The following is a 15205-nucleotide window of genomic DNA, read 5'->3' on the forward strand; positions in this document are numbered from 1 at the left end:
CCCGCCATCAAAGAGGAGGACATGAAAACGGCATTCTCATAATTGGGGGGTCTTGATGCCATCACCCCGGCAATCAAACACTTATCACCTGTCCTGCGAGAACATCTCTTTAATTAAAGGGGACCATTACCTTTCATGGCAGGTCTCTTCCATAAATAGCAGCATTCCCTATAACAGTAATAAATAAGCTGTAGCAAAAAAACAAAAAAAAAACAAAAACAAATCTCCATTGTATCATTCCTCTGATATTCCTCCTAGAAACAAAGTTACCAGTTGGGGGGACGTCCCTGCGCACTCGAGCACTGTCCAATCAGAGCTGCCAGTGTCAGACTGTAGGGAATTCCCCAAGAGGAAACTGTAACGCCCATTTGTCAATTTGTCCAAACATTTCTAGGAGGAATAACACAATGCGGAGGTATAAGAACATAATGTTTCTATTATGGGAAATACAGGTTATTAACTAAAACCGCCAGATGAGAAGAGCGAACAAATCAGATTTAGTAAATCCGCCTTCCCCTGATAACCAGCTTTACAATCCCCGCTAACAAATGCCGGTATCGGTCTAATGGCTATGCATTCTTCAGCTATTGATATATAGCTATATAAGTATCACTCTGCACGGTGTGGATGGAAAAAAAGGAAAAAAAGAAAGAAAAAAAAAACACTCAGGCACTTTGCATATAAAATAAATGTCATCTTTCCATAATGTAAAGAATTAGCTCTGTGAATGCAGATGACGGGATATTATTATTTAATCACAGAGAGGGAGCCTGACCTTCATTTGTTCCGCCAATGTCTGTGGTCTCGGGTCCTATTGCAACCGGCGATGAGCCATGAATTCCATTCGATCTGTAATTCCAGGGAGAGACTAGGAAACAAAACATGAACCAATGTGAGCTCAGCACACGGAAATTCACATTAAAAGATACCGATCCATATATGCCCCCAATACAGGTGCCATGTCCTGCTCAGACGCCCAACTATAATCTGCAGCGCCACCATGGGTAAAAAGAAGCATTGCAGGGGGCCCACTGAAATCAATGGGTGGGGGGGGTCAATGTAATGCAAGGACATGCTGCATCCACCAGATAAAATATTACATAATCGCCTCCAGCACAATCACAACGCCGGTCTGTCGACATGACGTCAGCAGAGGCAGCTGAATTGCCGGCAGGAGCGGTGTGTGACCGCTCTGTGCGGGGGAAGAATGGCACCAGGCACAACTAGAAACTACCTGCTAGTGTTTAGGCACAACGTCCCGGATATTCCCTTTAAGTGCAGGTTTGGTAGTCTTCTCACCTGCCCTGCACCAATCAGGCTGATCTGGAAGTGCGAGAGCTGGGCCACTGCATAATGCTCAATTATAGAAAATTGCCCCCGGACTTTAAGATGCAGTTCTGTTATGGCCCCAAAAATATGATACCGTAAGTCTTTATATTTTGGAATCATTTTTATTTTAAATGAAATCTGGGTTTTAACGTCTAAATTGGGGTGGAATTTACATAATTCAAATTTTACCTTCCTAGACCACCCAAGGCTGTAATGATGAAGGGCTGTTTTTCTTGCCCTTGCACCTCCAATCTCGTTTAAAGTTATAACCAACACTGAAAGTTATCTTCCATCCACAGGACAGGTTAGGACTTCCTCTTTAGTGAGGGTCCAATCGCTAGATCAACCACAGCTTCCAAGAAAAGGGACTGCATTGATTCACCCAAGGGGGCTCTTCAACGGCCCATCTGAAAGAAGAGGTTAAATGGGTTGTCCACTACTAGGACCACCCCTTCTTGATCTAAACGTTTGGCCCAGATACAATAAAGCTTATACTCCCATCCTGTGCCAGCACCATTCCAGCAGTGTCGGCACTCGCGGTCCTGAAGCTCTCGTGCGGTTGTGACACATTAGCCGTGAGCACAATCAGTGCTGGAGTCACCATCCCCGCCTTCACACGTATTGAACATGAAGAGGAAGTAAGATCACCTACAGCCCGGACTTCCTCTTCACGTTCAATTCATATGGAGGCGGAGATAGCGACGTCAGTTCTGATTGGGCGCCTGGGTCACATGTCACAACAACCACACGGGAGTCCTGGGACCGCGAGTGCCAACAACGCTGTAACAGTGCCAGGACGGGAGGCGAGTATACGATTTTTTATTTCGTCAGGGCCAAAGATTTAGATCAAGAAGGGGTTGTCCTAGTAGTGGACAGCCTCTTTAAGCACCTCTGCTTTATTTATGGTCTATGCGACTGCCAGAGAAAGCCGAGTATAACGGTGCATCTCCTGCGGTGCGCATGCTCGACCTCCAGTCCATTCAGACAGGGCCTCTGCAGATCCTCGCTGTTGGGATCGGTTGGTGTCCAAGTGGTTGGATCTTTATTGTTCTGCAAGTTATCCCTTATAAACAGTGTTCCCCAAGTTCGGTCCTCAAGAGCCACCAACGGGTCATGTTTTCTTAGTAATGCCCAGGTGAGAACTCCATAATCTAGACAGGCAACAATTTCATCACCTGGGCCATACTAAGGAAATCCTAAAAACACGAGGTGTTGGTGGCTCTTGAGGACTGCCTTATAACATGAATCGTGGGACAATCCCTTATACATTGCAATTTACGTGTAGTGGAAGACAGCCATAGACTAGTTCTTCCGAGAGAATTGGGTGCCAATTACGCAAATGACACTCCGATCAAACTCTGATCAGAGTGTCATCAGAGTTTCTAAGATGAGGAGAAAACAAACGTCTCCATCTTCACCTTTCTGTCAGTCCGGACTGTAATTAGATGTTAACCGAGTGCAGGTCGATTATTTCCACGCACTCAGTGATTTGCATACACGAGTGCCATCTGACTATCGGATCAAACTCGTGCAGGATGCAATTTCCCCCCCCCCCCCCCCCCCTCGAACAGACACTGGCCGAGAAAAAAAGAAATTCAGAAATGTGCACGGCCCCATAGACTTGTCCGAGGGCGATCCGATGTTTTACCGGATGGCACTTAGACCAAAAATATGCTCTTCTGCTCCTGCCCCAAGAGTTACAAGCGAGTATATAACACAACAAGTGAAAAATAGGTAAAAAGAATGTACAAAACAATTTTCCCAGAAGAAACTTCTGTTTAAAAACAAGTGGAATCAAAGACGTTGCTTCTTCGGAGACAAGGAAATATTTTAATGAAGCCTTTTTTTTATTATTTTTATGAGGTTGCTTTAAAAGGAGACCACTTCGACTTCTCCTTCAGAAGTCAAGCAGCAGGTACATCAAAGCCCAAGAAGGAAGTTGGGCCCCGGAGCAGCCACAGATTTGATCTGATTAGATGTTAAAGTTGATAAAGCCAAAGTTATAAGTTACATGAATCCTGAGGAAAATAATTGTAATTAGAGAAGCCGAGCGTTGCTGTGAAATCCGGAGGATTGCGGCAGAAGTGGCTATGAACCTTGCTACTAACGAAGGGAAAATCGTTTAGACTCCACACAAATGAAATCACTCGACAGAACGGAGTTGCTGCTTTATTCTAATTTCCTTTGCTGGGGTCCTTCTCAGCCTCGAAATCTAGTTTTCCCGCAAACACCGGCAGTACGTGAGCCTTAAAGGGACACGAATCGTAAAATTCTACTCAATCTATTATTTCCTTTGAGCAGTCATTTCAGGCTGAATATAGTGTTCTTGGAAACATTAGAAATCTTAACTACTCCAGTTTTCACACAGGCCACTAGTGCACATAAAATGAGCCATCAATTTTGGATTTCTGGAGCTTTACTGTGTAGCCTGAGACAGAGTTAGCAGAGTCATTATGAACAGAGTTCAGAGGACACTTTACAGGGCAAGATTAGAGTTGAGCAAATTTGTTCGGGTTCCCTGCTATAGCGGTTGCCGAATAAGCTGCAAAGGAAACCTGGCTTCCTGGATCTCGCAACAGCTGACCAGTTGATCGGCGCCGCACCTGCATGTGTCGCGGCTGTATCACAGTCACAGCACATGCATGGACAGCCTGTTTGTTGAACTCCACTAACTTTGGTGTCGCGTAATATGCCAATGGCTGCAGTTTCTGGTGACCGATACATGGGGACGTCTTCCCACTGGAACTCATGGGGTCTTGTCCATCAGTCACCAGTCCCAAGTCAACTAGTGACTTTACCTGTCAGGTAAATGTATGGATGAGGCATTATCATTCCCAGTCCCAGTAGAAAAAGCCACTGGGATGATGGGTTTATGGAATGGCACGTTACACTTCATATTTTTAATTTTGCAATAGTCTTTTTTTTAATATTAAAAAGTTCCCAAAATCTGCAGAAAAAAACAAACAAAACAATAAAAAATGCACAACTGTGATAACGTGAGGAATTAATCTAATTACATTTTTAGTGTAGGGAGTGACTGGTATAAAAAGTTAAAACAAAAGCAATCACGCTAAACTTTTCCTGCTTGTGCTCAGGAAAGAGATTATCCAAATGACTAAATAATTTATATATAAAACCTAAAAAGGCCCCAAAATCCACTTTCTCCGACATAAAACAAGGTCTTGAACCATATCAATGAAAAAAAAAACAAAAAAAACTTTACAGCTGCTTTAAAATGCTCAAAAGTTAAATATTGTCAGACAGTAAAATAATTATTTTAGGCATGGATGGATTAAGAATAAATGGAGGCATACTTATTTTTCCCACGCCCCTGTAGATCCACTCCGGAGGTCAGCGACAGCTCTGGAAACGGTATTTTCCCTATTTGGAAGTCACAGCACTGAGTGACTAGAAGAACATGACAGTGGCTCCGCGGGGGCGGAGTTTAAGTTTACATCCGTTTATCATGTTTGATAAATCCCGGTTTAAAAAAAAAATATTTATTTTTTTCTGTCTGAAATCTTATTTTATCATTTAGTAGGGCCCAAAGAGAGTTGGTAGTTCTGGCTAAAGTAAAAAGAATGTATTTAGGGCTGAGGTTTTATTTTCTTCCTTTAATGTAGATTAGTGGTATTAAAAAAAAAAAAAAAAAAAGTTAAAAAATTTGTCAACTTCTGTACTATACAAAGGAAGCGGCAAACCAGTACCAGGCACCTCCTCTAGTGGTGAACGGAGGATCTGTAAATCCAACATCCCCAACACTTCTTTATTCCGACATTGGAAACGGCACCAGGCAAGGATAGGTATTCGTCTGGTTGGGCCAAAATGGTTGGGTTTGGCCGATGTAAATCGAATATGTCTGCACGTTTAGGCAACGGGAGAAGATTACACAACAAATCAAGTAACTTTGTCTGCTGGAAGAAAGTGCGAAGTAGTAAGAAAGATTGTAACTTCTGTGCTATCCGTACTGAAAGGGAGATGCCTGGGGAAGAGATCGTCTTTCATGTCGAAAGCTGGATTTTTTGCTTACCGCACTGAAATCTGAGGAGGTCTAAGGATACTTGTCTAACCTCGGCTCTTCGGAGACCACCTGGGAGCAGCGAGGATGGAAGAAACATCTCATGATATGATACTCCATTAGACTTCAAACGATGAGGCAGCAGAAGGGAACTAGAGAAAAGCCTCCTGCAGGTCAGCGGGAGGTGAGGGCGTCTGCTGTGAACAAGGCGCACTCCAAAATAAGGGAACGCGAGAAGGAGAGAAGGGGTTAAGGTTTTTTTTTGTTGTTTTTCCCTAAAGCTGCATTACAAAAGAGGATCTAAATGAAGATAATTTTTTAGGAAGCTCCGCCATATTACAATAACATCAGCGTACATGGCAGTTACGATACAGGAGAACGTCACCTGCTTTGGGGCTCTGCTGCAAAATAATAACGGGAATAAGAGGAATACTAAACGAATAGGAAAATAGACGGAGGTAATCTTGCCAGTCTGTAGGATTTTCTGCAAGCTGTGGACACAGTCAGTCTTGTAGAAATCCAGCAGTGAACAAATGGGTTAATTTTAAAGACATGTTTTTTTACTAACTGCAGACAGAGCAGTGGGGGGAGGCTCCTGCTGCAGTCAATCATATAGTCAGACGCAATATGGAATCGGATCGAGGTGCGAGAACGTTGCTGACATCTTGAGACACAGAGAAGGTTTCTTTATATATTTCTCAGTTTTAATTGTAAGAATTAAAGGAGAGGAGAAGGTAAAGTGAGCAAAAGTGGGGAAATTTAGTCTTAAAGGGTTTTTCGGTTTAATTTTCCATTAACCTCTTCACGCCCAGTATAAAATGTACATGGCACAGACATGTGGGCCTGTATGGATGGCGTAGTCTTAGCCGCTGAGCCTGTGTAACCCTACATCAATGGCCGGGATTGGAGATCACTTCAATCCCGTCTGTTTAACCTCTCGCACTCCGAGTTTAATAGTGACGAGGGTCGGCCGTCTTTGAAATCACCTTTAATGAAAAAAAAAAAATAAATTATCAAAATGTTGTCTGTAACCCAAAACGGTATCATTAAAAACTATGGCCCGTCCTGCAAAAAACAAGCAGTCTCAGAAAATGTAATAGATCTCAGAAAATGTGCAAAGGTAATAAAATACAAATATATATGAAAATTAAAAAAAAAACAAAAAAAACATTCAGCTGTGGTGCTCTATAGACATATAAATAGAGATGACAAAAATCGACTAGAGATGAATCAAGCTAGTGTTGAATTTTTACGGAAAAAAAAAATAGAACTTTGCAGAGATTCTAATTTTTCGCCAGTCACTTTGGGCGAATTCAGCAAAGTGGAAGCCGGACGCTGGATTCCTATGGCCTGAGAAGGGGTTAAAAAATAAAAGTATATAGGATAATTGCCACTCTGTACCCGTATACCGCTGTTTATCCGTAATGTCTGTATAAACAAGCGGATTTATGTTAGTTTGGGACTGTTACAGGAGTGTAAATCGTGAAAATGTCTAACAATAGGTAGGTATTAGCGATGAGAGAACGTTCTCGGATAAGGTGTTATCTGAGCATGCTCAGATGCTACACGAGCGACTTTGGTGTGCTCGAAAAATATGTTCGAGTTCCCACGGCTGCATGTCTTGAGACTGAACGACAGTCACAACACATGCAGGGAATGAATGTTTGATAGACAATCCTGCATGTGTTGCGGCTCTCGTACAGCCGTTGGGACCCAAAGATATTTTTTGAGCACGCCGAAGTCACCCGGTTAGCACAGGAGCATGCTCAGATAACACCTTATCCGTGCAACTTTTGAAAAAAAGAAAAAAAAAAAAAACAGTTCTAACTCCAGACCTAACCCTAACACAGCGCTAACCCCAACCCCAACTGCAAAGAAAGGAAAAAATTACAATTATATTTTATAATTTTTATCTAAGGGGTGACAAAGGGCGATTTGTTTTACTTTTTGTTTTTATTTTGATCATTGTGATGGGATCTATGACAGTGATCAAAATGAACCAATAGGAAAAATTCCGTATTGTTGACGGGTACCAGCAGGCAGATCTTGGCGGGCGTACTGTGCCCACCATTTTTTCCCAGGAAGATGACCTGGAGGGCCAGGGGGACAGATCAGGAGGGTCCGGAGATGGCGGAGGTACGGGGTTTGGACACTCAATTTCTCTCTTTTCTGACACACTAGACTTTTTTTTTGTGATCGCTGTTATTTGGTGAATCGCGGCGATCACGTGACAGGGGATCATAAGAACCGACCCTGATCATATTCTCCAGGATTTTACTTATTTCAGGTTTTTTGTACAAGCCGTCCCCATATAGATCTGCCAGTTAGCTTTTTATCACGAGCAACACATGGGACAGAGCCGCCCGGGCGCCTTTATGCTGAAAGCTGGAGGACTGGAATAAAACATGTATTAAGCCTGGGAAAAAAGGTAAGCGATGTCTGTGCTGTGATGAGAGGAGGCGAGCAATGCACTGCAGTCAGCAGGATGCCCAGGTTGTGCGGGGACAGCGCTGCTGACGGCACATGGAGATTTGTTAGCCGCCGACGGGGTTTCGAGTTGGTTTATAGATCGCTGGCTTCACCCGGAGTTCTGTGCTGAAAATGAGAGAAATAAATTGTGGAGAGAGGGGGCTACTAAATGGTGCAAGGTTCATATGATGCAGATAAATCAGGGGGATTTAAAGGCCTTTTTTGATTCATGTGCAGAGAGGGCACAATGCAAAGGCAGACGGCAAATGGAGGAAAAATCAGGCAGAAATCACAACTTAAAACCTCAAACTTTATCTTGACGATTCCGTTTACCAAGTTTAATGCAGGACTTTCAGTGTCTACATGAACCAGAGAAGACATTGCTGCATGCCTTGTATGAGGAGCAGGGCAGTGGAGGCAGAACTGTGACAACTCAGAAACAAAAATACTGAAGGATTATTCCCATCATTAAAAAAGAACCTTTCAGCAGGATTGTGCTCAGTAACCCACAGACAGTGTCAGGTTGGCGCCGTTATACCGATTGCAATGATATCTGGTGATGAAATCCGTCTTGTGGTTCTTGTTTAATCTGTATTATCAGTTTTGAGTTAATGATATGCTCGTGCTTCGGGGCGGCCTGTGGGGGGGGGGGGTACTCATGTGGTGCTCTGATTAGGCATCCCTCACTGACCTGCCCCTAGTTTACATAATCTATCAATATATATATATTATTCATTATATAAACTAGGGGGCAGGTCAGTGACCTGTCAGATGCCATACTGGTGAATACCTAATACCCAAGCAGAGCACCACATGAAGACCACCACAGGCCACCCCGGAGAACGAGCATATCATTAACTCAAAATAGAAAATAAAGATTAACCAAGAACCACAATACAGATTTCATCAACCAAGGTAGCATTGTAATCAGTATAACAGCGCCGACTTGACACTGCCTGTAGGTTACTGAGCACAATCCTCCTGACAGGTTCCGTTTAAAGAGGTATTCTCAAGTTGTCGCTTGAGCAGCTCACAGCTCTGCCGCCTCCCTACATCCTGGTTTCTGGCAGGGCAGGCTCTCTTCCTTGAGTGACAGTGATAGCAAAATTGTAGTATTACAACTATAAAGCTCAGCACAAGTTCTGCTGTAACACAGTCAGCTATTAATGTCTGCACTGTTATCCAGGTATTTACACATAGAGATAACAGGGCATTTGAACAAGCACACAGCTCAGGAAAGTGAGAGTAGTGATTAGGAGATCTGCTGTTGTAGCAGCTGATTGTGGTGGCTGGTAATTTTGCAATATTTATAACAGAAGCTAGTCATGAGCTGAAAGGGAAGGGGGAAAGGGGGAAGGGGGAAAGGGGGAAAGGGGAAGGGGGAAAGGGGAAGGGGGAAAGGGGAAGGGGGAAAGGGGAAGGGGGAAGGGGGAAGGGGGAAAGGGGAAGGGGGAAAGGGGAAGGGGGAAAGGGGAAGGGGGAAAGGGGAAGGGGGAAAGGGGAAGGGGGAAAGGGGGTTCATTCATTCTCTATGAGACAGCTGGAGATTGCTGAGTAAGAGCACTTTGCTTTTTCTAGGTGTCCCATACAGAATGATTCGGCAAGTCCTGCATGGGTCAACTGCCCTAGCATCAATTACAAAATAAAACAAATAGAGAAAAAAGTAAAACGTTCGGCAGAGCAATTCATGGATCTTAAAAGATAAGTAGCTCACTGGATCACCAGGAATAAGGCTCCACACTATGGGAAGGAAAGTTGAGCCAGATAACATATTAGCCCCAAAGTAATTCATTTTGCATAAGACACTCCAGAATCAATTCCCATTAAAAATAATCTCCCGTTGTAATGCTTTGCTAGAGCTATAAAGCACGATGGGATATTTACAGCTTACTCTACTTAGACAGAACAGGCTCTTTGTCCCTGAAATCAATAATAATAATTTACTTAAGTCAGATCACAAGATTTTAACTGGAAATGTTCTTACTATTGCGGCTACAAATTTGTTCTGGCGCCCCCTGGTGTTTCCTCTTAGAACATCCACCTAATGTGTCCAGGGTGTGTGGTCACTAAGCCTCAGTCCTCATGTGTGGGTCGCACAATGGCGGACGCTGACTCCTGCTATCGTGCTGACCCGCCTATAAGGATCCGTGAGACTGCATACTTTGTTAAATCTTACACCTGATGAGGCTGATGTACTTATTTTTACAAGGCAAATCAGAATGGCTAGATAATTCTTTGTGAAAGTTCCACCTATGAAATGGTCATTTTTAATATCAGGAATAATTATACAACCAGTCAGTTGTATTGTCAGTCTAAGTACACCGGCCTCATCAGATCTCATAGAACTTTTTAATAATGTATGAAATCTGGTGAGACCTCGGCTTTAATCATTGGAAAATGAGCAGCAAATGTAATGGAGATTCAGATGTAGGTTTGCTCACTTACCGCTTCCCAGTCTGAGCAATAACACATCCTGGAGTCGTCTGTTGAGGACCCGCAGTTCCTTCACTTCGGTGACTAATGTCCCATAGTCCTTGAGTTTTTTGGCCTGCTGGACCAGCTGCCTCCGAGTCCTTTCCAGCTCATGCTGGATGTGCCTCATCTCCACCTGCTGCTGTTGATAACTCCTCAGCAACTCTTCATATAAGACCCTGGGGATCAAAGCATCCTCCAACGTGTCCAAGCTTCCCACCCTTGGACAGGGTTCAAGAAAGATGTCCTCACAGCTGGAGTTATGACTTGGCATCACATTATTCTGTTTCTCCAGACGAGCCACCACAGCTTCAATGCTCTTGCGGGTTCCTTCTACTTGTTTCCTTCCATCTGGTCTCTAAGGGGAAGGAAACACAAATCACTGAAGATATCACTTGAGAAGAAGTCAGCAGTAACGTTTTAGGAAAAAAGGCACTTGGTATATGGCCGACCTTCCTGTATCATTCACACCTCGTTATGGCAATATCAGGGGTACACATGCTGCTCTAAAGTTTAGTATTGCGACCCCCTCATACAAAGGATAAAAGTCAGCTGGAAAGACCAGCCGACCATCTGACATCTATGAGGACCTCCAGACTCTCCTGTGACAGAGGGTATCGGGGCATCCATTTGTTTTCAGGAGAGAAGTCACCCACAGAGGATTCTGGAAATGGCTTTATGCCTTATTGAAAAGACATGAATGCTCAGCCGAGCAAAGCAATACTGCATACATTATTCCACATCTTAGACCAGGTGAAACTGGTGTGCTTACTTTTAAGATCCAAGTCAGAATGGTTGTATCATCTTTTATTAACATTATAATGAGCATGAGCTAAAATGCAAGAAAACTTTTAGTAAACCATTCTGACATGGACTTTCAAAGAAATCTCATCAGCCTCATCAGGTCTAAGAGAGCTATTTAATGGAATCAGTCAGTAGGTTTTTTTTCAATGTATTTTTTTTCCAGCACCTCCAGAGCTGGATTCCCGCAGCTCGAGCACCTCCATGGCTGGATTCCCGCAGCTCCAGCACCTCCACGGCTGGACACCTGTTGCTCCACCACTTCTTTGCCTAGACTCTCGCTTACTTCATCTTTTGGACTTAATCAGTGGTCCTCCTCAGCCACCCACACAGTCGGACTAAAGGCCCCGTCACACATAGCGAGATCGCTAGCGAGATCGCTGCTGAGTCACAAGTTTTGTGACGCAACAGCGACCTCAGTAGCGATCTCGCTATGTGTGACACGTACCAGCGATCAGGCCCCTGCTGCGAGATCGCTGGTCGTGTCGGAATGGCCTGGGCCGTTTTTTGGTCGTTGAGGTCCCGTTGACATCGCTGAATCGGTGTGTGTGACACCGATCCAGCGATGTCTTCACTGGTAACCAGGGTAAACATCGGGTTACTAAGCGCAGGGCCGCGCTTAGTAACCCGATGTTTACCCTGGTTACCAGCGTAAATGTAAAAAAAAAAAAAACACTACATACTCACCATCTGATGTCCGTCAGGTCCCTTGCCGTCTGCTTCCTGCTCTGACTGAGATCCGGCCGTACAGTGAGAGCAGAGCGCAGCAGTGACGTCACCGCTGCGCTCTGCTCTCACTGTACGGCGGCTCAGTCAGAGCAGGAAGCAGACGGCAAGGGACCTGACGGACATCAGATGGTGAGTATGTACTGTTTGTTTTTTTGGGTAACCAGGGTAAACATCGGGTTACTAAGCGCGGCCCTGCGCTTAGTAACCCGATGTTTACCCTGGTTACCCGGGTGCTGCAGGGGGACTTCGGCATCGTTGAAGACAGTTTCAACGATGCCGAAGTCGTTCCCCTGATCGTTGGTCGCTGGAGAGAGCTGTCTGTGTGACAGCTCCCCAGCGACCACACAGCGACAAAACAGCGACGCTGCAGCGATCAGCATCGTTGTCTGTATCGCTGCAGCGTCGCTGTGTGTGACGGGGCCTATAGACTAGACCTTATCTTCACCCGTCTTTGCTGCCTATCTAACCTCACAATCTACTGTCTTATCTGACCACCAGCTAATCACTTTCTCATCCCTGTCCTCACCTGTTACCCATGTCCAGCAACTAGCACACCTCCACAGAAACCTCACACATCTAGACACTCACAAACGCTCTAACTCTTCTACCAGTGGCATCTATACGTTCACTCAACGACAGAGTGCCACTGCTTTCTACAATGCCACCCTCACATCAGCTATTGATGCGGTTGTGTATGACAGAGTGCGACAAATCAATTGACAACCCTGGCACAACAGCCTCACTGAAAAGCTTCGGCAAGTGTCCAGGGTTGCAGAGCAGCATTGGAAGAAAATATATTTGCAGGATGACTTTCAAACAACTAACACTCGCATTCAAATCAGAACTCACCCCTGCTAAACAGGCCTACCTTACAACCCTCATATCTTCTTTATCCTACAACCCCAAACAGTTATTGAACACTTAACTCCCTCCTCTGCCCTCTCCTGCCCCTTTTAACCTCCCTCATTTCTGCAGAGGACTTTGCCACAAACTTCAAAAATAAGGCCAGTCTTCCCCATAACTTCCCTCTCCAACATCACTGAAGGAGAGCTTACTAATCTCCTCTCCAAATCACACCTCACCACTTGTGTACTTGACCCCATCCAATCCCACCTCCTCCCCAACCCCACAACACTCATCCCATCCCTAACCCATTTCTTCAACCTATAACTAGCTTCTGGTACCTTTGCTTCTGATTTCAAACATGCTTCAATCACGTCGATCCTCAAAAAGCCATCCCTCGACCCGACCGCAATGTCCAGTTATCAACCCATATCGCTGCTCCCATTCACTTTTCAAACTCCTGGAACAGCACGTCCATGCTGAGATTTCCTCCCACCTCTCATCTAAGGCTACTTTCACACTAGCGTTTTTTGCAATCCGTCGCAATGCGTCGTTTTGCCGAAAAAACGCATCCTGCAAAAGTGCTTGCAGGATGCATTTTTTCCCTATAGACTAACATTAAGCGACGGATTGACACACGTCGCAACCGTCGTGCGACGGTTGCGCCGTGTTGTGGCGGACCGTCAGCAGCAAAAAACGTTACATGTAACGTTTTTTGCTGCCGACGGACCGCCATTTCCAACCGCGCATGCGCGGCCGGAACTCCGCCCCCACCTCCCCGCACCTCACAATGGAGCGGCGGATGCGCTGGAAAAATGCATCCGCTGCCCCCGTTGTGCGGCGTATACAACGCTCGCATCCGCTGCCCCCGTTGTTCGGCGTATACGACGCACTGCGACGGGCCGAGCCCGACGCTAGTGTGAAAGAAGCCTAACTCGCTCTTTGACAGCTTACAACCTGGCTTCCGCCCCCATCACTCAACTGAGACTGCCCTGACCATAATTACTAACAACTTGCAGCCAAAGCAAACATACAATTCTCTATACTCCTCCTTCTAGACAAGTCCTCTGCCTTTGACAGTTCACCACTGCCTCCTACTACAGATCCTCCCTTCCTCTTCGCGTCAAAGACCTCGCCCCATCCTGGATTTCCTCATACCTTGCCAACCGCACATTTAGCGTCTCCAACTTCCACACTACCTCATCGCGCCCTCTCTCTGTTAGATTTCCTTAAGGCTCTGTCCTAGGACCCCTCCTCTTCTCCATCTATACACTTGGCCTGGGACAACTCATGAAGTCCCATGGTTTCCAGTACCACCTATACGCTGATGATACTCACATCTGCATCTCAGGCCCAGACGTCACCTCTCTGCTGTCCAGAATCCCAGTTCGTCTATCAGTCATATCCTCCTTCTCCCCTCGCTTCCTCAAGCTCAATGTGGGCAAATCTGAACTCATTATCCTTCTTACAACTTGTGCATCTTTCCTACCTGATCTATCACAATAAATGACACCACGCTTTCCCCAGTACTGGAAATCCACTGCCTCGGAGTAACCCTCGACTCTGCCCTGTCCTTCAAACCGCACATCCAAGCTCCGTCTCCAACTCAAAAATATTTCCAGAATCCGTTCTTTCCTCAAACCTCAATTTACCAAAATGCTTGTGCATGCCCTCATCATCTCCCGCTTTGACTACTGCAACATACTCCTGTGGCCTCCCTGCTAACACTCTCGCACCTCTCCAGTCCGTCCTTAACTCAGCTGCCCGACTAATCTCTCTCCTTGATACTCCCCCGCTTCAACCCTCTGCAAATCTCTATACTGGCTCCCAATTCCCCAGCGAATCTAGTTCAAACTACTGACATTGATTTATAAAGCAATCCATAACCTGACTCCTCCATATATCTCCTAATTTCCCGATATCGTCCCTTACGTAATCTCTGGTCCTCCTAAGACCTCCTTCTCTCCTCGACACGGATACGCTCCTCATCCAATTGCCTCCAAAACTTCTCTTGAACATTCCCCATCCTCTGGAATTCTGTGCCATAACATGTCGGCTTATCCACCACATTTGGATCCTTCAGATGGAACCTAAAAACCCAAATATTAGAAAATAGCCGACAGCACAACTGATATAGGGATGCCCGTCCTAGTTCCACTGGACCCAAATGGAAAAGTACATACCGCAGCAAAGTGAAGGACAGCATCCAATCCAGGTGATGTATAAAAAGTCCTTTATTGCGCCAAATGCAACGTTTCAACCATATAGGTCTTTTTCAAGCATGTTTTTCATGCTTGAAAAAGACCTATATGGTTGAAACGTTGCATTTGGCACAATAAAGGACTTTTTATACTTCACCTGGATTGGATGCTGTCCTTCACTTTGCTGCAGAACCTAAACACCCATCTCTTCAAGAAAGCTTACAGAGTGTAATGACGACACGGCCACCTCAACACCACCGGAGCCACTGCAACCCCGCAACCTACTGTCTCCTTCCCCACCATCCTGTAGAATGTAAGCCCACAAGGGCAGGGTCCTCTTCCC

At 45.2% G+C, this 15205-nt stretch overlaps 2 protein-coding genes across 4 annotated transcripts in view; both read right to left on the reverse strand.

The window, feature by feature from the left end:
- AGBL4 (AGBL carboxypeptidase 4) overlaps positions 1–15205 on the reverse strand; it is a 1613281-nt gene that overhangs the window by 397659 nt on the left and 1200417 nt on the right. The window lies entirely within an intron of this gene.
- The window catches only part of BEND5 (BEN domain containing 5), a 38019-nt gene that overhangs the window by 12190 nt on the left and 10624 nt on the right, over positions 1–15205 (reverse strand). For both annotated transcript variants that reach the window (XM_077278446.1, XM_077278444.1), the window contains exons 3-4: positions 10262–10646; positions 776–868 (exon numbers count right to left, since the gene is read on the reverse strand). In XM_077278446.1, coding sequence (XP_077134561.1) covers positions 776–868; positions 10262–10646 — 478 coding nt within the window. The remainder of the gene's footprint in view (positions 1–775; positions 869–10261; positions 10647–15205) is intronic.

This window comes from Ranitomeya variabilis, chromosome 8 (genome assembly GCF_051348905.1).
Source record: "Ranitomeya variabilis isolate aRanVar5 chromosome 8, aRanVar5.hap1, whole genome shotgun sequence".
NCBI classification, from domain to species: domain Eukaryota; kingdom Metazoa; phylum Chordata; class Amphibia; order Anura; family Dendrobatidae; genus Ranitomeya; species Ranitomeya variabilis.